This window comes from Oncorhynchus mykiss, chromosome 6, assembly GCF_057628025.1.
Source record: "Oncorhynchus mykiss isolate SJ-2025 chromosome 6, ASM5762802v1, whole genome shotgun sequence".
NCBI lineage: Eukaryota > Metazoa > Chordata > Actinopteri > Salmoniformes > Salmonidae > Oncorhynchus > Oncorhynchus mykiss.
In genome coordinates, this window is record NC_143027.1 from 65,038,635 (window position 1) to 65,062,500 (window position 23,866).

Sequence of the window (23,866 nt, forward strand, 5' to 3'; positions counted from 1 at the left end):
TACAACGCATACGACTAATAAAACATTGTCACGATGCATAGTGGATAGTTTAATTCGAGGTCACTTACCTTTCCATACAAATTGAGAGACTAAAGACAAGATATTGTCCAAGTATTTCTTTGGTGGAGCTAGTGTAATCATTGCAGAGAAAAAGTTAATTTGGGGAAGAATATTCATCTTAATGATGGATATTTTAGCTTGTAGAGAGTTGGGAAGCTATACAAATTTAGAAAGCTACTCTTCTACTCACATATATTTGGAAATTATTTAATGCCATGTTTTGAGGAAAATATCTATACAGTATACCCAGATATTTAAGCATCATCTGTCAGAGCAGCTTACCGACCATTGCACCTGTACACAGCCCATCAGTAAATAGCCCACCCAACTACCTCATCCCCACATTGTTATTTATTTTTTGCTCCTTTGCACCCCAGTATCTCTAGTTGCACATCTTCTGCATATCTATCACTCCAGTGTTGAAATGCTCAATTGTAATTATTTCGCCACTATGGCCTATTTATTGCTTTACCTCCCTAATCTTACTACATTTGAAAACACGGTATATAGACTTTTCTATTGTGTTATTGACTGTACTTTTGTTTATCCCATGTGTTTATCCCATGTGTAGCTCTGCGTTGTTTGTGTCACACTGTTTTGCTTTATCTTGGCCAGTTGTAAATGGGAACTTGTTCTCAACTAGCCTACCTGGTTAAATAAAGGTGAAATAAAAATATAAAAAAACAATATAAAAAAACAATTTAAAGCTCTTTACCAATTGGATGTGTTTGGGCACCATTGACAGAGTGAGTCCTAAGCTTAATGACATCATAGCTGATTTTGTCCAATTAATTTTGTACCCGGAGAGGGTGCTAGAATCATCAAATGTAGAGAGTATGTGGTAATTATGAGACAGCATTATCAGTGTACAGAAGTATGCCATCCCTATGTAAGGAAAGGTGCTGTCTGATTTTCTGTGTTAGCAGTTCGATGGAAAGGGCGAAGAGCAAAGGCGAGATTGGGCATCCTTGGCGACAGCTTCTGGATACGGGGATTGCCCCCTGTGGTCACCATGGCAGAAAGATTTGCATATAAAACTTGAATCATGCTGATAAACTTGGTTCCTAAATTAAATCGCTTAATACCGACCATAGAAAATCCTACTCTGACCTATCAAACGCCTTCTCAGCATCCAAGGAGAGAACGGTACATGGAGATCTAATGTCATTAGTGGCATGAACCCATCCCAAATGGGACCTACAAATGTGGCTCATGTACACAGTGCAATAGCACTATAAAAACATATTTCTTCAGACACATACAGGTCGAAAGATCCCTGTTAGGGGTATCATCTCATGCAAGACCAAGGGAGTAATCTATCTCATCACCTGTTCATGTGGAAAAGCCTACGTAGGACATATGAAAAGACAATTAAAACAACGCATAGCTGAACACCGCAGCAAAATCAGGTGCAAGAACATTGACTATCCAGTAGCAGCTCACTTTGTTGAAGCTAACCATCCCATCTCCTCCCTCAAATACACAGGCATTGAGCATGTTGTTCTACCAAGGAGAGGAGGTAACATCGAGATCCTACTACTACAAAGAGAGGCTTACTGGAGATCCTATCTAAAGTCTTATAAATTGATTTTTTTTTTTTTTTACAGCTTATTAGCCTACACCTAATATGTTCCCCCAGTTGATGATGTTCCTTATATATTAAGGTTGAACCAAAAGATTGCATGTAACAAAAATGAAATACGAAATTATTATGTGAAATTGAATGAAACAATAATGTATGTTGATGCACAATATTTCATTATGTTTCTATATGATAACAATAGCGTAATATATTTAATATGCCATATACTATTGTTTAACAGTTTCACTAATTCATTTTAATTAACTTAATAATTCTGACACACCCATCACCACTGTCATTGGTTACATGAATTGCACTGTGTGTCTACACAACCTGGTTCAAGTATTCATGACATTACCCCGAGGAAGGCACAGTGATGCTGAAACGTTGGTAAATACCCATTAAATTTCTGGGAGATTATATATGGAGTGTGCGACTTTCTTTATTTTGATAGTTTATAATTTATTCGCCGTTAGTCAGCACCTTCACACAAACTATTATTCTGGGTGTGCGCTAGCTCATGTTTTTTTTATTAGGGGCATGTTTTTTTTATTAGTGACATGAACACCATGTAATAAACGACACACATTACCTAAGGCTAGTCGAGTTTTAATAAACCCTGTCTGATCGTGATGCACTTGTGTCGTCACACTGGATTCTAAACGGGCTGAGAGAACACTAGCATACAATTTAACTTCCGAGCACAACAACGACAAAGGTCGATTGAGTTACCCATTAGAGTGTGATCTTTATTGGGCTTCGGAAGTACCGCAATCATTGCAGAGTTTACATCATTGTGAAAAGATCCCTTGTCAACAGAAGTCAGAATCAAATCATGTAAAAAATAGGCCTAATTTATCCCGAAAGGCAAGGTAGAATTCTGGGATTGGCCTTTTTTCATATTTGTTAGTGCCTGTTTAAGTTCATCCAATGAAATGGGTTCCCCAAGGGATTGTGATTCTTCGTTGGAAAGGTAAGGAATATCCGCTCTTAGTGCCAACACCGTTCAAAGTAATATCAGATTTATCGAGCCCTCAAACTCAACTCTGGACCTCGAAGCCAGTTACACCAGGTAGTTTCATTGTTCCCCTCTAATTAGGGACTGATTTAGACATTGGACACCAGGTGGGTGCAATTAATGATCAGGTAGAACAGAAAACCAGCAGGCTCTGGACCTCATAGGGTAAGAGCTGAATACTCCTGGCCTAGAGTATTCAGCTAAAAAGAACCAAAATCTGCATTGATTTCCAAAGGATTAGTTAACAAGCCATTCTGTGCTTTCATATCTGTAATACTAGAGTATTTCTCACTGCTTCTGAGTCTCATTGCTAAAAGAGGACTTGGTTTAGCCCCATTAAAATAATAGTTATGTCTGATTGGATGAATTAAGAATTCTGCCCTGAGTCTGAGCAAAGAATTACATTCTAATTTAACTGCATCTATTATTTTATTTTTGTCGTCAGAGTAAGAGTTTTGTTGTTCTCATTCCAGATTAGCCAAACATGTTTCTAGTTTGTTAATTGATGTCATTATGGTTTTATTAAGGTGAGACACAAATGACACTGACAAGTTCCTGATAAATCCCTTTATAGACTTCCATAGGATATGGTCATCTTCAACAGACCCATCATTCTGTGTTAGATAAACATCTAGTCATTTTTCAAATAGTTGCATTATGAGTATCTGAGTATGCAGTGTGGGAAACTAGAATATAATCTATTCTGGAGTGGGAGTTACACTACATGGCCAAAGGTATGTGGACACCTGCTCGTCGAACATCTCATTCCAAAATCATGGACATTAATATTGAGTTGGTCACCGCTTTGCTGCTATAACAGCCTCCACTCTTCTGGGAAGGTTTTCCACTAGATGTTGGAACATTGCTGCGGGGACTTGCTTCCAGTCATCCACAAGAGCATTAGTGAGGTCGGGCACTGATGTTGGGCGATTAGGCCTGGCTCGCAGTCGGTGCTCCAATTCATCCCAAAGGTGTTCAATGGTGTTGAGTTCAAGGCTCTGTGCAGGCCAGTCATGTTCTTCCACACCGATCTCGAAAAACCATTTCTGTATGGACCTCGCTTTGTGCACGGGGGCATAGTCATGCTGAAATAGGAAAGGGCCTTCCCCGAACTGTTGCCACAAAGTTGGAAACACAGATTTCTAGTGTTAAGATTTCCCTTCACTGGAACTAAGGGGCCGAGCCCAAACCATGTAAAGCAGCCCCAGACCATTATTCCTCCTCCACCAAACTTTACAGTTGGCACTATGCATTCGGGCAGGGAGCATTCTCCCGGCATCTGCCAAATCTAGATTCGTCCGTCGGACTGCCAGATGGTGAAGCTTGATTCATCACTACAGAGAACGCGTTTCCACTGCTCCAGAGGCTTGTGTGCAACTGCTCGGCCATGGCAACCCATTTCATAAAGCTCCCAATGAACAGTTCTTATGCTGACGTAGCTTCCAGTGGCAGTTTGGAACTCGGTTGCATATGAGGAAAGACCATTTTTACACGCTACGTGCCTCAGCACTCGGCGGTCCAGTTCTGTGAGCTTGTGTGGCCTACCACATCACGGCTGAGCTGTTGTTGCTTCTAGACATTTCCACTTAACAATAACATCACTTACAGTTGACCAGGGCAGCTCTATCAGGGCAAAAATGTGATGAACTGACTTGTTGGAAAGGTGGCATCCTATGACGGTGCCACGTTGACAGTCACTGAGCTCGTCAGTATAGGACATTCTACTGCCAATGTTTGTCTATGGAGGTTGCATGGCTGTGTAGTCTATTTATACACCTGTCAGCAATGGGTGTGGCGGAAATGGTGTCCACATACTTTCAGTGTATGTCTAGCAGAGTAAAAACAAAATTGTCTAGATGTAGAATTGACCAAATCTAAATACATCAGTGAGATTAAAATCCTTGACCAAGTTGTTAAATGCCTCTGACACAGGTGCGGGAGCTGTTTGAGATTCGTGGCCAGAGCGGTCCAAAGCGGATAAAACGGCATTCATATCCGCACCTACGATCAGAGAAAAATCAATAACATTCGCCAGCAACTCCGTTAGATTCTCATAAAATGTAGGATCATACTGGGATGGAGCAATTTTCCTACCTGAGATGACATTTTTGATATAGACTGAGTGTACAAAACATTAGAAACACCTGCTCTTCACATGAGAAAGACTGACCAGGTGAATCCAGGTGAAAGCTATGAGCCCTTATTTGATCACCCCATTTCAATCAGGGTAGATGAAGGGGAAGAGACAGGTTAAAGAAGGATTTGTAAGCCTTGAGACAATTGTGACATGGATTGTGTATGTGTGCCATTCAGAGGGTGAATTGACAAGACAAGTGCCTTTGAACAGGGTATGGTAGTAAGTGGCAATAGCACCGATTTTACTTTGTGAAGAACTGCAACGCTGCTGGAGTTTTCATGCTCAACAGTTTTCAGTGTGTATCAAGAATGGTCCTCCACCCAAAGGACATTCAGCCAACTTGACACAACTGTGGGAAGCATTGGTGTCAACATGGGCCAGCATCCCTGTGGAATGCTTTCAATACCTTGTAGAGTCCATGCTCCTACAAATTGAGGCTGTAACTCAATTGTAACTCAATTTTGTACATTAATTTTGTACGCTCAGGCTATGATATCCTACCATATTTTTCCAGAACAGTCACTGATAAACTATGTCTCATAACAACAAGGGAGCCACAGTTTTGGAATCAACAGAGGATGACGCTTCAACATAATAATGACTGTTTGCAAATATTTGGGGGACTCTTGAATAAATAGAACATCAATGTTATGTCTATGAAAGTAATCTGAGCAAGTGCCTTCTTCCTAGTGCCTTCAGAATGCGGTCTTGGTCAGGGAATCGGAGCACCTGGAAAATCAAGGTTCGGGATCCGGCTGAGTTGTCAATGTGCCGGCTTATACGATGAGCTCTCATCACTTCCATTTTGGTTCCAGCTAGATCTGGAAACCACTCTGGAAGTGATCTATTGATGAAATAAAGTGTTCTGGGCCTCAGTTTTTTCATTCCTATTGGCTATTCTCACGTTGTCTCTACGTTGCATGTCCTCGTAGCGACTCAAACCGGTCCATTCTGATTTGGCCCTGAGTCGACATCTCCTCACATTTTTTATTTTTTATTTATTTAACCTTTGTTTAACTAGGCAAGTCAGTTAAGAACAAATTCAAATGTACAATGACGGCCTACCCCGGCCAAACCCAGAGGACGCTGGGCCAATTGTACGCCGCCCTATGGGACTCCCAATCACGGCCAGATGTGATGCAGCTTGGATACATTTGTCAACTCTATCGCCAAGCTTTGTGCACTCAGCTCAAAGTCTTTTAAGATCAGTAACGCACTTGGAAACGTCATCCTGAATCAAATCCAACTCTGTTTGTACTCCAGTAAACTCAGAGTAAACTCAACTCTCATTGTTTTGCCGTAGCTTCATCTAGCATGGTGGCTAGCGCTTTGCTGTCCGGAGATGAAGTCGTTGATTTAGCTCGTAAAGCGTGGTGCTCCATAGCGAGGAAGTTATTAAATACTGTTAAACAGGTTAGCTGTTAAAACATCCATGGAAATGGTTCAGACGTGCTCATGGGTAAAACTTCAAAAATGAGGATGCTTAAATGTTAATTCCGCTGTAATGCAATTCATTGAACTTTTGTTCCTTTCAGAAATGATTGTGCAGCAGCAAATTTGAAAAAGATTACCAAAGTATTATTTTCACTCCACTTAACCTTCTCATCAGTGGAATCAGCCTACCACTGCTTTCAGCCATCGCTAACAAGCAAGCCTCAGAATCATTCTATAACCATGGCAACATCCTCCACTTCCTGCATCCCCATCTGGCTCATCTGCTGTCTCCTACCCTCAGCCTCACTCAGTAATTGTGATCCTTTTTCATGTTCACCACCTAGTTGAACGTGTCTGTTACAGATTGTGCTCCTGTAATACAGTCCCCTGGGTCCAAGTTGTCCCCTGAGCCAGCAATGTATTGGATATTGAGTCTTTCATGAAGTCTTCCAATTCCCCTTGGCCAAGAGAGACTTATTGGGGCCTACCATAAGTAGCCACGTAGCTGGCCTGGCCTAGATATTAACAGTGAGCCACTATGTAAGGCTGAGTCTCCCCCTACTTAGGCCATGTCTCCTGTCTTGCATGATTAGGTTCACTCCCTAGATGAAGCAAATCAATTTAAAGTGTTACATGAACTCTGATAAAGTGCCACAGTCTCACCAGTTTGTGCATTGATCTGTTGTACATTTCCAAACCCTTAAATCATGTGATGATAAAAAACCATCTCCTGGAACCATGAACTATAACATTCATCCCCAAACTGTGGATGACCTGACTGAGTGGTTGGGTGGATGATAAGTAGGGGTTAGTTGGAGGGCCAGGCTAGACCAGTCCCAGTGGTTCTCCTCAGCTCAGTTCTTTAATGTCACACAGGACGAGAGGCTATTTCCTTCCAGGCTCTCAAAGCGTTCTTTTTTTTGCGGGTTTGCTGTGTGGCATGCTGTTTCATCAGTGTCGTTCAGCTGATTTCTCCTCTTGAGTAACTTTCTGGTTGTGGAGGTGGATGAAGGTTGCACTGAAAGGGAGCTCTCTTGGCGAGGAGCCAGAGAGCAATGCTCTGTTTTAGGGGTGATGGGTGCTGTGTGTGTGTGTCCTGTGTGTGTGCTTGTGTGTGTGTGGTTTTTTTTTCGAGCGTGCGTGTGAGTGTGTATGTGTGTGTGTGCGCCCCTCTTCTCCCATGGGGAGTCTTGGCAGCAGGTGTGACATGCCGTAATGGGAAATTATGCTGCACGGTGCAAAAACTCTTCGGAAAGGGGTCACCCACTGTCAACTCGACCAAGTGTGTAACAGAACAACCACTCAGCCTTTAATGAAAGCTGTCACATTTTTGTTAGTGCAGAAGTTATTTAATGGACATTCATATATTGTTTTTGGGGTTTCCATCTTTGAGAGGAGTCTCCTGAGATGTGAGGGGTCAGTGTTTGGGGCTCATCACCATAGGTTTTTAATTACTGTGATGCTAGGAAATGCATGCCAGGCACATTTAGTGCACTTTCTTCAACAATCATGAATGTGATCATTCATCAAATGGTCAAATGCAGATCTAGGAACAATGCTATGGACGTTTCCCTTAGCTCTTCAAAGACTGGGGTTGAATTTTACATCAACATTGATTTGCGCTTTGCAGTATACCAGTAGCAGCCTACAGTGCAGTGCTCCAGTCATTTGTCGTGTAATAATCAACCCTGTGTGTCTCTCCTTTCTCATCTGTGTTGCCCTCTCTGCAGGATGTGTGTCTCTCCTTTCTCATCTGTGTTGCCCTCTCTGCAGGATGTGTGTCTCTCCTTTCTCATCTGTGTTGCCCTCTCTGCAGGATGTGTGTCTCTCCTTTCTCATCTGTGTTGCCCTCTCTGCAGGATGTGTGTCTCTCCTTTCTCATCTGTGTTACTCTCTCTGCAGGATGTGTGTCTCTCCTTTCTCATCTGTGTTGCCCTCTCTGCAGGATGTGTGTCTCTCCTTTCTCATCTGTGTTGCCCTCTCTGCAGGATGTGTGTCTCTCCTTTCTCATCTGTGTTGCCCTCTCTGCAGGATGTGTGTCTCTCCTTTCTCATCTGTGTTGTCCTCTCTGCAGGATGTGTGTCTCTCCTTTCTCATCTGTGTTGCCCTCTCTGCAGGATGTGTGTCTCTCCTTTCACATCTGTGTTGCCCTCTCTGCAGGATGTGTGTCTCTCCTTTCTCATATGTGTTGCCCTCTCTGCAGGATGTGTGTCTCTCCTTTCTCGTCTGTGTTGCCCTCTCTGCAGGATGTGTGTCTCTCCTTTCTCATCTGTGTTGCCCTCTCTGCAGGATGTGTGTCTCTCCTTTCTCATCTGTGTTGGTGTTGCCCTCTCTGCAGGATGTGTGTCTCTCCTTTCTCATCTGTGTTGCCCTCTCTGCAGGATGTGTGTCTCTCCTTTCTCATCTGTGTTGCCCTCTCTGCAGGATGTGTGTCTCTCCTTGCTCATCTGTGTTGCCCTCTCTGCAGGATGTGTCTCTCCTTTCTCATCTGCGTTGCCCTCTCTGCAGGATGTGTGTCTCTCCTTGCTCATCTGTGTTGCCCTCTCTGCAGGATGTGTATCTCTCCTTTCTCATCTGTGTTGCCCTCTCTGCAGGATGTGTGTCTCTCCTTTCTCATCTGTGTTGCCCTCTCTGCAGGATGTGTGTCTCTCCTTGCTCATCTGTGTTGCCCTCTCTGCAGGATGTGTCTCTCCTTTCTCATCTGCGTTGCCCTCTCTGCAGGATGTGTGTCTCTCCTTGCTCATCTGTGTTGCCCTCTCTGCAGGATGTGTATCTCTCCTTTCTCATCTGTGTTGCCCTCTCTGCAGGATGTGTGTCTCTCCTTTCTCATCTGTGTTGCCCTCTCTGCAGGATGTGTATCTCTCCTTTCTCATCTGTGTTGCCCTCTCTGCAGGATGTGCCTTTTTAACATACTGCGCCAGAGAGTCAGCACTGAAGGCCCAGAGCGCCCTCCATGAACAGAAGACTCTGCCAGGGGTAAGTGCCCCTGATCTGCCCTCTGTCAGAGGCTAGGGCCCCCGGGTCCAGGGCCTGGCATGGGACATGTCTGCATTAATGTTACTACTCTTAACACAACCACATCACATAGACACTCACACATACTGAGCTGAAGTCAGCCATACTTCAGTTATTTCGCCTTGCGCAAATGTGTTATGTTCACTATATTTATATATATGTTTTGATAAGACAGGCTTGATGGTCCATCCTGTCCTTTTTCTGTCCTCTCGTCTCCTCTCAAAATGTTTTCACACACACAGACTCACGCACACACACGCACACAAGTGCACACACACACATTCCTAATTGCCTCATGAAATCCACTCTCATTATCACATATAATCAAACAATAAATACCCACAATAATTTTTACCACAAATATGGCCATCTGGAGTTTTAATTTTAGAGACTGTTTTAAATTCTGTTTCGGTTGGTTGATATGTTTTGCATGAAAAGAATGTCCTTCTACTGCACCGTGACAAACCCACAGTGTCATACCATACGCCCATCCAGGACCTACAGTATGCTGGATATGTTCCCGATTCCTATGTCTATATACAGTACAGTATGTACATGGGGATGCATTGTTCTAGACTTAACATCCTGGGAACCAGAGGTCTGATTGAATCCAGCCTGTGGCCCCTGCAGAGGAGAGGGCCTCCTGCTATGTCTCCAGATCCCCTCCCTCTTCTCCCTGGTTAGAGCCTCTGGGCATCTATCCTGGTCCCTAGGGAGGGGGGGCAGGGGAGAGGTGGATGGGTCTGAGGGCTTCTCTGTGGCAGATTAATCAGCTGTTTGCGGTGCTCTGTCTGGATCTCCTGGGTAATACATTGAGTGTTCGTTCCACACACCACTAACACTGCTGTAATGGAGTCCCTCTGAGACCACCTCTTGTCTTTTAATTCTCACTGCTCTCTAATGAGGTGATTGTTGTGATTGGACTACATACTGCAGAGGTTCCTGCCTTAATGGCTCATATCTAGAAAAGGGTCAATGCTATGTCTATGAGATTTGGGTAAACGTGAGTTATAGGTGGATGCAAGCTCCCAGCAAGAGGGCAGTCCTTCAATCTGCAGCAGAACCACATAGAGATCCATCCTCCCATCCTTCCCTCGCCCTCCTTAATAAAGAGGCTGTGTAAGGTGGCAGGCCAACCCTCATAAGGATATTTTCATCAGGCTATCATGCTCTGAGGTCCTCTATGACAGCCCTTTGATGCTCCAGCTCTTCCACTATGATGTGTCCAGACAGGGCTGGCTGTTCCGGGCCTGATTGTGCAGTCTGGATGCGTGCGCCTCAAACTGTCAGAAAACTTAAATGTGCAGGCCTTAAAATGGATCATCAGGCAGGTTGCAGGCCTTCTGGAAAATAAAACCAGTCGACCAAAAACAGGGCTTGAATTGCACATGAACTCGATGAATGAAGGCTATCAATGCTGGCCAGTCCTTGTCTGCGGTCTGCCAGAGACCAAAACAGGCAGGGACAGAGCAATATGGCTCACTTTGATCGCCTCCTGGCTTGTCTTGAAGAGAATTGCCTTTTGAGGGCAGAGGGTGAGGGACGATATATGTCATGCCATGTTTCATGTTTCCATCGTTATTGTCAGTCTGTTTGAGAAGAGGACTCTCTGGAGCTGGGAGAGAGAGAAGGAGGGGGGAGACGGAGAGGAGGACGGGATGGTATGTGTGTGATCTGCAAGGAGTCACCAGGGGTGTCGTGCAGATTAACTGAGAATCTCACATTTTGGAGAATCTCAAATTCCCATTCTTTCATTGACTAATTCTCAGTCTTAGCCAATGTCTCTTGCCCATGCTGCCGTCCAAGAGGCCATTCTGCTTTGTTGGGTAGTTTTTGTGTTTTTGCAAAAAACCTATTTGTTTACATGTCTAGTGTCATCATGGTGTCTTTATGTCTCGTTGATGTGATCTGCCAGGCAGGAGTCAGTGTGTACTCTACAGTAATGTCATCAGAGGCTTAACAGCCTCCCCTGGAATGCTTATAGGGCATTATGTTTACATGCCCATTCAGCATGTTCCCCAATGTAGGGCATGCAGCGTGGTCTTTGGACAGGTTAGGTCATCTCTGTGAATGATTTCTCCACGGATCCGATTCATTTACCCCTTTCCCTATAAACACGCTCCAGAACATCTCTCCGCTGTTTGCCTAATGGCCTCCCATCACGCTGCTTTTGGAGCCGGTAGAATCTTGAAAAGAAGCCTCTTCTTCTTTTTTTCCCTTCCAGGCCGTGTGGCGGAGGCCTCCTCTACTCCAATTAGCTGCTGGTAGAGGATGAAACGGGCCTGTTAATAAGCCCAAAAGCCAATTATAAAGTCTGCTGCAGAAAAGCACCCAGCATCTCTTTCACTATCATCCTCTTCCTTTCTATACCTTTCGTCTCTCTCGCACTCGTACCCCCCCCCCCCCCCTCTCTCACTCCACCTTCCTCCTGTCTTTTTGTCTGGCTGATGTGTGTGTTGAGGTGCTGCCCCAGCCTCATGCTTGCCACATCATCATGCGTGGCGGTGTCTGTGGAGAGATCCACATTTCTTGCTTTCTGACTGAGAGCTCCACAAGCACCTGACCCCTTTATTAATAACCAGGCAGCCAAGCGCAACCGCTGTCTGACTTTAGCCAGGGAGGTAAGTAGAAAGGAGGAAAGGTTCCCCACCCAGGAGTTCAGAACTGTTTATCCTCAAACTTCCAAGGGCCTGAAGGTTCTGCTTCCACTAAATTGAGTAAAAGTATATCATGTTTCTCCTGTGGTTTTTACCCTTCTAATTGATTTTATATTTATTTTGCTGGGAAAAGCAGAGAAAACTGACTTTACTGTGTCACATACATAGAAATGGGTCAGGGGGGAGATGTTGGATGTCACTGAACACACTCGACGGACCAGTTCATACATGTTTGACACTCCCAGCTTCACGATACAGATGCTGCCTGAACAGCTCTGTGTATATTTTAGTCTTTGTCTTTGTACGTGCCAGTAAGAACATGCCAGCAGGAGCCTCCATCACTCTCATTTCCCATCATCCTTATTTAAGCTTCCCCTCCCCACACACACACACACACGCACGCACGCACGCACGCACGCACACACACACACACACACACACACACACACACAGACACACACACACACAAGCACACGCACACCGTTGATCCCCCCCACCCCCACCTATAATCCATCCTCGCATTCCTCTTTATCTCTATGTAAAGACGTGTTAATTGATATATTTAGTGACGGAGCCTCATCAGGATTCAGGGTAAGGTTGTCTGTCTGTGACGCAGCATCACCGCATCTTATCAGAGGACACACTAAGCTTCCTCGACAGGGTCCACCCCTGGACCATCACACCACAGCCTCAAGGCAGCTTAAACTAATTACTGAAGCCATACAGGGCCCGGCCCCACCATTCTTTTAAAGGACAAATTGTGTTCTGTTGCTGGTCAATTTGCCCTGTGTGCAAGATTTGTCAACCTCCAGTGCCCACGAGCCTTTCCTGTTATGAGAAACGAAAAAAGCCAGGATCCAGATATGAGAGAATTGACGGAACTCTTCTATGGCTGCCCCGGCTAGCCTCCCGCCTGGCTCCACACCATCAATTACATCTATATCGGTTTCTCTCTTTTCCCCAGCCGCTTTAGAGGAGAAATTAAAAAGAGAGCGTTGTTTTTTCTTATCCCCCTGGGATGAAACCATTTTCTACACTGCTGCCCTGACTACGGCCGTCCCCCCGATTAAAGAGTGAATGGAATCGCAATGAAGGGATGGAACTCCATATTGTCTTCCATTATGATGCCAGTGCTCCTGAAATAGGGTTGCAAAATTACGGTAACTTTCAATAAATTCCCTGGTTTTCTTGAAATCCTGATTGAGGGATTTCCATAATCAAGATTTCTCCAACCAGGATTTCTGGTAAACCGGGGAATTTATTGAAAGTTCACAGAATTTTGCAACCCTATCCTGAATACTGTGCCTCACAAATTAATTTGGTTCCATGTGATGGGATTTTCAACCTTCCTGAGTGCAAATGTTCTTCCTACCAGCCTGCATGGGGAGCCTCCTTTTACAATCAACTGGAAGGAGGGCAAACATCAGTCATAGTGAAGTTGCCCTTAACCAGAGCCCTTAACCAAAGCCCTTAACCAGAGCATAAAGATGGCAGGGCGCTGGACAGATGAAAGGCAGAAATAGTGCATTTTAAAAACTTAGTGTAGCTTAGTGTAAAGAGAACAGGACCGAGAACCAAAACCATTTGTCCTCTCAGTACTTTACGGAACTCCAAAGACTTCAAAGCCAGGTTGTTAGTATAGATACATATACTGTATGATCAATGACTGTATCAGGTACAATGAAGGTGACCCATAATTACCTTTAAGGAATGTGCAGTGCCATAGCTGTGGAGAGAATATTGGGTGTATTGTTTTGTATGTTGTGTGTATTTTTGCTCTGATGTGCAGTCAAAATAATCTGTACTGACCTCCCAGCTCCTCGATTCTCGCTCCTCACACACCCTTCTCAGCTCCTCTCTCCTCACACACCCCTCTCAGCTCCTCTCTCCTCACACACCCTCTCAGCTCCTCTCTCCTCACACACCCCTCACAGCTCCTCTCTATTCACATACTCCTCTCAGTTCCTTTCTCAAAACAAACCCCTCCTCATCTCCTCTCTCCTCACACACCCCTCCCAGCTCCCCTCTCCTCTCTCCTCACACACCCCTCCCAGCTCCTCTCTCCTCACACCCTTCTCAGCTTGTCTCCTCTCTCCTCACACACCCTCCCAGCTCCTCTCCCTTCACACACACCTCCCAGCTCCTCTCTCCTCACAAACCCCTCCAAGCTCCTCTCCCTTCACACACACCTCACAGCTCCTCTCTCCCCACACACCCCTCCCAGCTCAACTCTCCTCTCTCCTCACAAACCCCTCCCAGCTCCTCTCTCCTCACAAACCCCTCCCAGCTCCTCTCCCTTCACACACACCTCCCAGCTCCTCTCTCCTCACACACCCCTCCCAGCTCAACTCTCCTCTCTTCTCACAAACCCCTCCCAAATCCTCTATCCTAATCACACCCCTCCTCTCTTTTTTCTCCTCAACACTTCTCCCAGCTCCTTTCTCCTTTCTCCTCACACACCCCTCAGCTCCTCTCTCCTCACACAACCCTCTCAGCTTCTCGCTCCTCACACACTCCTCCTCTCTCCTCTATCCACACACACCCCTCCCAGCTCCTCTCTCCTAATACAGCCCTCCCAGCACCTCTCTCCTCTCTCCTAATACAGCCCTCCCAGCTCCTCTCTCCTCACACACCCCTCCCAGGTCCTCTCTCCTCACACACCCCTCTCATCCCCTCTCTCCTCTCTCCTCACACACCCCTCCCAGCTCCTCTCTCCTCACACCCCCTCCCAGCTCCTCTCTCCTCACACACCCCTCCCAGCTCCTCTCTCCTCACAAACCGTTCTCAGCTCCTCGCTCCTCACACACCCCTCCCAGCTCCTCTCTCCTCACACACCCCTCCCAGCTCCTCTCTCCTCACACCCCTCCCAGCTCCTCGCTCCTCTCTCCTCATAAAGCCCTCCCAGCTCCTCTCTCCTCACATACCCCTCCCAGCTCCTCTCTCCTCACACACCCCTCCCAGCTCCTCTTTCCTCACACCCCTCCCAGCTCCTCGCTCCTCTCTCCTCACACACCCCTCCCAGTTCATCTCTCCTCACACACCCCTCCCAGCTCCTCTCTCCTCACACCCCTCCCAGCTCCTCTCTCCTCACACCCCTCCAAGCTCCTCTCTCCTCACACACCCTTCTTAGCTCCTCTCTTCTCACACCCCTTCCAGCTCCTCTCTCCTCACCCCCTCCCTGCTCCTCTCTCCTCACCCCCTCCCAGCTCCTCTCTCCTCACACACCCTTCTTAGATCCTCTCTCCTCACACCCCTCCCAGCTCCTCTCTCCTCTCTCCTCCCACACCATTCCCAGCTCCTCTCTCCTCCCACACCCTTCCCAGCTCCTCACTAATCTCTCTCCTCACACACCCCTTCCTGTCTCTCCTCACACACCCTTCTCAGCTCCTCTCTCCTCACACACTTCTCCCAGCTCCTCTCTCCTCACACACCCCTCCCAGCGTCTCTCTCCTCTCTCCTCCCACACCATTCCCAGCTCCTCTCTCCTCACACACCCTCCCAGCTCCTCGCTCCTCTCTCCTCACACACCCCTCCAGTCTCCTCTCTCCTCACACACCCCTCTCAGCTCCTCTCTCCTCACACACCCCTCCCAGCTCCTCTCTCCACTCTCGTCACACACCCCACCCAGCTCCTCTTTCCTCACACACCCCTCCCAGCGTCTCTCTCCTCTCTCCTCCCACACCATTCCCAGCTCCTCTCTCCTCACACACCCTCCCAGCTCCTCGCTCCTCTCTCCTCACACACCCCTCCAGTCTCCTCTCCCTTCACACACACCTCCCAGCTCCTCTCTCCTCACACACCCCTCCCAGCTCAACTCTCCTCTCTCCTCACAAACCCGTCCAAAATCCTCTATCCTAATCACACCCATCCTCTCTTATTTCTCCTCAAACACTTCTTCCAGCTCCTCTCTCCTTTCTCCTCACACACCCCTCCTCAGCTCCTCTCTCCTCACACAACCCTCTCAGCTTCTCGCTCCTCATACACTCCTCCTCTCTCCACTCTCCTAATACAGCCCTCCCAGCACCTCTCTCCTCTCTCCTAATAAAGCCCTCCCAGCTCCTCTCTCCTCACACACCCCTCTCAGCTCCTCGATCCTGTCTCCTCACACACCCCTCCCAGTTCATCTCTCCTCACACCCCCTCCCAGCTCGCTCCTCTCTCCTCACACACCCCTCCAGTCTCCTCTCTCCTCACACACCCCTCTTAGCTCCTCTCTCCTCACACACCCCTCCCAGCTCCTCTCTCCTCTCTCGTCACACACCCCACCCAGCTCCTCTTTCCTCACACACCCCTCCCAGCTCCTCTCCCTTCACACACACCTCCCAGCTCCTCTCTCCTCACACACCCCTCCCAGCTCAACTCTCCTCTCTCCTCACAAACCTGTCCAAAATCCTCTATCCTAATCACACCCTTCCTCTCTTATTTCTCCTCAAACACTTCTTCCAGCTCCTCTCTCCTTTCTCCTCACACACCCCTCCTCAGCTCCTCTCTCCTCACACAACCCTCTCAGCTTCTCGCTCCTCATACACTCCTCCTCTCTCCACTCTCCTAATACAGCCCTCCCAGCACCTCTCTCCTCTCTCCTAATAAAGCCCTCCCAGCTCCTCTCTCCTCACACACCCCTCTCAGCTCCTCGATCCTGTCTCCTCACACACCCCTCCCAGCTCCTCGCTCCTCACACACCCCTCCCAGCTCCTCTCTCCTCACACACCCCTCCAGTCTCCTCTCTCCTCACACACCCCTCTCAGCTCCTCGATCCTGTCTCCTCACACACCCCTCCCAGTTCATCTCTCCTCAGACCCCCTCCCAGCTCCTCTCTCCTCACACACCCCTCCCAGCTCCTCTCTCCTCACAAACCATTCTCAGCTCCTCGCTCCTCACACACCCCTCCCAGCTCCTCTCTCCTCACACACCCCTCCCAGCTCCTCTCTCCTCACACCCCTCCCAGCTCCTCGCTCCTCTCTCCTCACACACCCCTCCCAGTTCATCTCTCCTCACACACCCCTCCCAGCTCCTCTCTCCTCACACCCCACTCCCAACTCCTCTCTCCTCACACACCCCTCCCAGCTCCTCTCTCCTCACACATCCTTCTTAGCTCCTCTCTCCTCACCCCCTCCCAGCTCCTCTCTCCTCACCCCCCTCCCAGCTCCTCTCTCCTCACACACCCTTCTTAGATCCTCTCTCCTCACACCCTCCCAGCTCCTCTCTCCTCACCCCCCTCCCAGCTCCTTTCTCCTCTCTCCTCCCACACCATTCCCAGCTCCTCTCTCCTCACACACCCCTCTCAGCTCCTCGATCCTGTCTCCTCACACACCCCTCCCAGTTCATCTCTCCTCACACCCCCTCCCAGCTCCTCTCTCCTCACACACCCCTCCCAGCTCCTCTCTCCTCACACCCCTCCCAGCTCCTCGCTCCTCTCTCCTCACACACCCCTCCCAGTTCATCTCTCCTCACACACCCCTCCCAGCTCCTCTCTCCTCACACCCCCCTCCCAACTCCTCTCTCCTCACACACCCCTCCCAGCTCCTCTCTCCTCAAACACCCTTCTTAGCTCCTCTCCCCTCACCCCCTCCCAGCTCCTCTCTCCTCAAACACCCTTCTTAGCTCCTCTCCCCTCACCCCCTCCCAGTTCATCTCTCCTCACACACCCCTCCCAGCTCCTCTCTCCTCACACCCCCCTCCCAACTCCTCTCTCCTCACACACCCCTCCCAGCTCCTCTCTCCTCAAACACCCTTCTTAGCTCCTCTCCCCTCACACCCCTCCCAGCTCCTCTCTCCTCTCTCCTCCCACACCATTCCCAGCTCCTCTCTCCTCACACACCCTTCCCAGCTCCTCACTAATCTCTCTCCTCACACACCCCTTCCTGTCTCTCCTCACACACTTCTCCCAGCTCCTCTCTCCTCACACACCCCACCCAGCTCCTCTCTCCTCACACACCCCTCCCAGCACCTCTCTCCTCTCTCCTCCCACACCATTCCCAGCTCCTCTCTCCTCACACACCCTTCCCAGCTCCTCGCCCCTCTCTCCTCACACACCCCTCCAGTCTCCTCTCTCCTCACACACCCCTCTCAGCTCCTCTCTCCTCACACACCCCTCCCAGCTCCTCTCTCCTCTCTCGTCACACACCCCACCCAGCTCCTCTTTCCTCACGCACCCCTCCCAGCTCCTCTCCCTTCACACACCCCTCCCAGCTCCTCTCTCCTCACACACCCCTCCCAGCTCAACTCTCCTCTCTCCTCACAAACCCGTCCAAAATCCTTTTTCCTAATCACACCCTTCCTCTCTTATTTCTCCTCAAACACTTCTTCCAGCTCCTCTCTCCTCTCTCCTCTCTCCTCACACACCCCTCCCAGCTCCTCGATCCTGTCTCCTCACACACCCCTCCCAGTTCATCTCTCCTCACACACCCCTCCCAGTTCATCTCTCCTCACACCCGCTCCCAGCTCCTCTCTCCTCACACACCCATCCCAGCTCCTCTCTCCTCACACACCGTTCTCAGCTCCTCGCTCCTCACACACCCCTCCCAGCTCCTCTATCCTCACACACCCCTCCCAGCACCTCTCTCCTCACACCCCTCCCAGCTCCTCGCTCCTCTCTCCTCACACACCCCTCCTAGTTCATCTCTCCTCACACACTTTTCTCAGCTCCTCGCTCCTCACACACCCCTCCCAGCTCCTCTCTCCTCACACCCCCTCCCAACTCCTCTCTCCTCACACACCCCTCCCAGCTCCTCTCTCCTCACACACCCTTCTTAGCTCCTCTCTTCTCACACCACTCCCAGCTCCTCTCTCCTCACCCCCCTCCCAGCTCCTCTCTCCTCACACACCCTTCTTAGATCCTCTCTCCTCACACCCCTCCCAGCTCCTCTCTCCTCACCCCCCTCCCAGCTCCTCTCTCCACACACCCCTCCCAGCTCCTCTCTCCTCACTCCTCCCACACCATTCCCAGCTCCTCTCTCCTCAAACACCCTTCCCAGCTCCTCACTAATCTCTCTCCTCACACACCCCTTCCAGTTCGTCTCTCCTCAACCACCCCTCCCAGCTCCTCTCTTCTCTCTCCTCCCACACCATTCTCAGCTCCTCTCTCCTCACACACCCTTCCCAGCTCCTCGCTCCTCTCTCCTCACACACCCCTCCCAGCTCCTTCTCTTCACACACCCCTCCCAACTCCTCTCTCCTCTTTCCTCTCTCATCATCACACCCCACCCAGCTCTTCTCTCCTTACACACCCCACCCAGCTCCTCTCTCCTCACACACCCCTCCCAGCTCCTCTCTCCTCACACACCCCTCTCAGCTCCTCTCTCCTCACACACCCCTCCCAGCTCCCCTCTCCTCTCTCGTCACACACCCCACCCAGCTCTTCTCTCCTTACACACCCCACCCAGCTCTTCTTTCCTTACACACCCCTACCAGCTCCTCTCTCCTCACACACCCCTCCCAGCTCCTCTCTCCTCACACACCCCTTCCAACTCCTCTCTCCTCTATCCTCTCTCATCACACAACCCACCCAGCTCCTCTCTCCTCACACACCCCTCCCAGCTCCTCTCTCCTCACACACCCCTCTCAGCTCCTCTCTCCTCACACACCCCTCCCAGCTCCTCTCTCCTCTCTCGTCACACACCCCACCCAGCTCTTCTCTCCTTACACACCCCTACCAGCTCCTCTCTCCTCACACACCCCTCCCAGCTCCTCTCTCCTCTCTCTTCACACACCCTTCCCAGCTCTTCGCTCCTCTCTCCTCACACACCCCTCACACTCCCCTCTCAGCTCCTCTCTCCTCACACACCCCTCCCAGCTCCTCTCTCCTCTCTCCTCGCACACCCCTCCAGCTCCTCTCTCCTCACACACCCCTACCAGCTCCTCTATCCTCACACACCCCTCCCAATGCCTCTCTCCTCACACACCCCTCCCAGCTCCTCTCTCCTCACACACCCCTCTCAGCTCCTCTCTCCTCACACACCCCTCCCAGCTCTTCTCTCCTCTATCCTCACACACCCTTCCCAGCTCCTCTCTCCTAAACACACCCCTTCTCTCCCCTCACACACCCCTCTCAGCTCCTCTCTCCTCATACACCCCTCCTTTCTCCTCACACACCCTTCCCAGCTCTTCTCTCCTCACATACCCTTCCTAGCTCCTTTCTCCTCACATACCCCTCTCAGCTCCTCTCTCGTCACACACCCCTCCCAGCTCCTCTCTCCTCACACACCCCTCCCAGCTCCTCTCTCCTCACACACCCCTCCCAACTTCTCTCTCTTCACACACCCCTCCCAGCTCCTCTCCTCTCTCCTCACACACCCCTCTCAGCTCCCCTCTCCTCACACACTGCTCCCAACTCCTCTCTCCTCACACCCCCTCCCAACTCCTCTCTCCTCACACCCCCCTCCCAGCTCCTTTCTACTCTCTCCAGACACACCCCTCCCATCTCCTCTCCCCTCATACACCCATCCCCCACCCACCCACACATTCTTTGTAGCTGACAGGTGAAGCCAGAGCCCAACTCAACCGGTGCATGGCATCCTGCTCTAATGTATCTGCTTCCAAGGCTCTAATGAGGCAGAACTGGTAAATGTGAGGACAGTATTGTTAACATTGCTGCTTCACTGGGATGGATAGTGATGGGAAGTGCCTGGCTGCTGTGGTGTCGTGTCCATGACAGATAGACCTAGTCAACCACTCATCTTCTTCCCCATGCTCTTCCTCTTCTATGACTCTTTACTGAGCCTCCCTGTGCTGTGTTGTGTGTGCTGTGCTGTACTGTGCTGTGCTATGTGATACTGTGCTGTGCTGAGCAGAGCAGAACAGAGCAGAACAGAGCAGAACCGAGCAGAACAGAGCAGAACAGAGCAGAACAGAGCAGAATAGAGCAGAATAGAGCAGAACAGAGCAGAACAGAGCAGAATAGAGCAGAATAGAGCAGAACAGAGCAGAACCGAGCAGAACAGAGCAGAATAGAGCAGAATAGAGCAGAACAGAGCAGAACCGAGCAGAACAGAGCAGAACAGAGCAGAACAGAGCAGAATAGAGCAGAACAGAGCAGAACAGAGCAGAATAGAGCAGAATAGAGCAGAACAGAGCAGAACCGAGCAGAACAGAGCAGAATAGAGCAGAATAGAGCAGAACAGAGCAGAACCGAGCAGAACAGAGCAGAACAGAGCAGAACAGAGCAGAACAGAGCAGAACCGAGCAGAATAGAGCAGAACAGAGCAGAACAGAGCAGAACAGAGCAGAAGAGAGCAGAATAGAGCAGAACAGAGCAGAACCGAGCAGAATAGAGCAGAACAGAGCAGAATAGAGCAGAATAGAGCAGAACAGAGCAGAACCGAGCATGAACCGAGCAGAACAGAGCAGAATAGAGCAGAACAGAGCAGAACAGAGCAGAATAGAGCAGAATAGAGCAGAACAGAGCAGAACCGAGCAGAACAGAGCAGAATAGAGCAGAATAGAGCAGAACAGAGCAGAACCGAGCAGAACAGAGCAGAACAGAGCAGAACAGAGCAGAACAGAGCAGAACCGAGCAGAATAGAGCAGAACAGAGCAGAACAGAGCAGAACAGAGCAGAATAGAGCAGAATAGAGCAGAAAAGAGCAGAATAGAGCAGAATAGAGCAGAACAGAGCAGAACCGAGCATGAACCGAGCAGAACAGAGCAAAATAGAGCAGAATAGAGCAGAACCGAGCAGAATAGAGCAGAACAGAGCAGAACCGAGCATGAACAGAGCAGAACCGAGCAGAAAAGAGCAGAACAGAGCAGAACCGAGCATGAACAGAGCAGAACAGAGCAGAATAGAGCAGAACAGAGCAGAACCGAGCAGAATAGAGCAGAACAGAGCAGAACCGAGCATGAACCGAGCAGAATAGAGCAGAATAGAGCAGAACAGAGCAGAACCGAGCAGAACAGAGCAGAACCGAGCAGAATAGAGCAGAACAGAGCAGAACCGAGCATGAACCGAGCAGAACCGAGCAGAATAGAGCAGAATAGAGCAGAACAGAGCAGAACCGAGCAGAATAGAGCAGAACCGAGCAGAAGAGAGCAGAACAGAGCAGAACCGAGCATGAACCGAGCAGAACAGAGCAGAACCGAGCAGAACAGAGCAGAATAGAGCAGAACAGAGCAGAACCGAGCAGAATAGAGCAGAACAGAGCAGAACAGAGCAGAATAGAGCAGAATAGAGCAGAACAGAGCAGAACCGAGCAGAATAGAGCAGAACAGAGCAGAATAGAGCAGAATAGAGCAGAACAGAGCAGAACCGAGCAGAATAGAGCAGAACAGAGCAGAACCGAGCATGAACCGAGCAGAACCGAGCAGAATAGAGCAGAATAGAGCAGAACAGAGCAGAAGAGAGCAGAACCGAGCAGAATAGAGCAGAATAGAGCAGAACAGAGTGAACAGAGCAGAACCGAGCAGAATAGAGCAGAACATATCAGAACCGAGCAGAAAAGAGCAGAACAGAGTAGAACAGAGCAGAACAGAGCAGAACAGAGCAGAACAGAGCAGAACCGAGCAGAATAGAGCAGAACAGAGCAGAACAGAGCAGAACAGAGCAGAATAGAGCAGAATAGAGCAGAACAGAGCAGAACAGAGCAGAACAGAGCAGAATAGAGCAGAATAGAGCAGAACAGAGCAGACCCGAGCAGAACAGAGCAGAACAGAGCAGAACAGAGCAGAACAGAGCAGAACCGAGCAGAACAGAGCAGAACAGAGCAGAACAGAGCAGAATAGAGCAGAATAGAGCAGAACAGAGCAGAACAGAGCAGAATAGAGCAGAATAGAGCAGAACAGAGCAGAACCGAGCAGAACAGAGCAGAATAGAGCAGAATAGAGCAGAACAGAGCAGAACCGAGCAGAACAGAGCAGAACAGAGCAGAACAGAGCAGAATAGAGCAGAACAGAGCAGAACAGAGCAGAATAGAGCAGAATAGAGCAGAACAGAGCAGAACCGAGCAGAACAGAGCAGAATAGAGCAGAATAGAGCAGAACAGAGCAGAACCGAGCAGAACAGAGCAGAACAGAGCAGAACAGAGCAGAACAGAGCAGAACCGAGCAGAATAGAGCAGAACAGAGCAGAACAGAGCAGAACAGAGCAGAATAGAGCAGAATAGAGCAGAACAGAGCAGAACCGAGCAGAATAGAGCAGAACAGAGCAGAATAGAGCAGAATAGAGCAGAACAGAGCAGAACCGAGCATGAACCGAGCAGAACAGAGCAGAATAGAGCAGAACAGAGCAGAACAGAGCAGAATAGAGCAGAATAGAGCAGAACAGAGCAGAACCGAGCAGAACAGAGCAGAATAGAGCAGAATAGAGCAGAACAGAGCAGAACCGAGCAGAACAGAGCAGAACAGAGCAGAACAGAGCAGAACAGAGCAGAACCGAGCAGAATAGAGCAGAACAGAGCAGAACAGAGCAGAACAGAGCAGAATAGAGCAGAATAGAGCAGAAAAGAGCAGAATAGAGCAGAATAGAGCAGAACAGAGCAGAACCGAGCATGAACCGAGCAGAACAGAGCAAAATAGAGCAGAATAGAGCAGAACCGAGCAGAATAGAGCAGAACAGAGCAGAACCGAGCATGAACAGAGCAGAACCGAGCAGAAAAGAGCAGAACAGAGCAGAACCGAGCATGAACAGAGCAGAACAGAGCAGAATAGAGCAGAACAGAGCAGAACCGAGCAGAATAGAGCAGAACAGAGCAGAACCGAGCATGAACCGAGCAGAATAGAGCAGAATAGAGCAGAACAGAGCAGAACCGAGCAGAACAGAGCAGAACCGAGCAGAATAGAGCAGAACAGAGCAGAACCGAGCATGAACCGAGCAGAACCGAGCAGAATAGAGCAGAATAGAGCAGAACAGAGCAGAACCGAGCAGAATAGAGCAGAACCGAGCAGAAGAGAGCAGAACAGAGCAGAACCGAGCATGAACCGAGCAGAACAGAGCAGAACCGAGCAGAACAGAGCAGAATAGAGCAGAAC

The 23,866-nt window shown here is 49.2% G+C and overlaps 1 protein-coding gene across 28 annotated transcripts in view; it reads left to right on the plus strand.

Annotated features, from left to right (window-relative positions):
• LOC110526357 (CUGBP Elav-like family member 4) overlaps window positions 1-23,866 on the plus strand; it is a 177,367-nt gene that overhangs the window by 12,689 nt on the left and 140,812 nt on the right. For all 28 annotated transcript variants that reach the window (XM_036980705.2, XM_090238613.1, XM_090238619.1 and 25 more), the window contains exon 2: window positions 9,125-9,207. In XM_036980705.2, coding sequence (XP_036836600.1) covers window positions 9,125-9,207 — 83 coding nt within the window. The remainder of the gene's footprint in view (window positions 1-9,124; window positions 9,208-23,866) is intronic.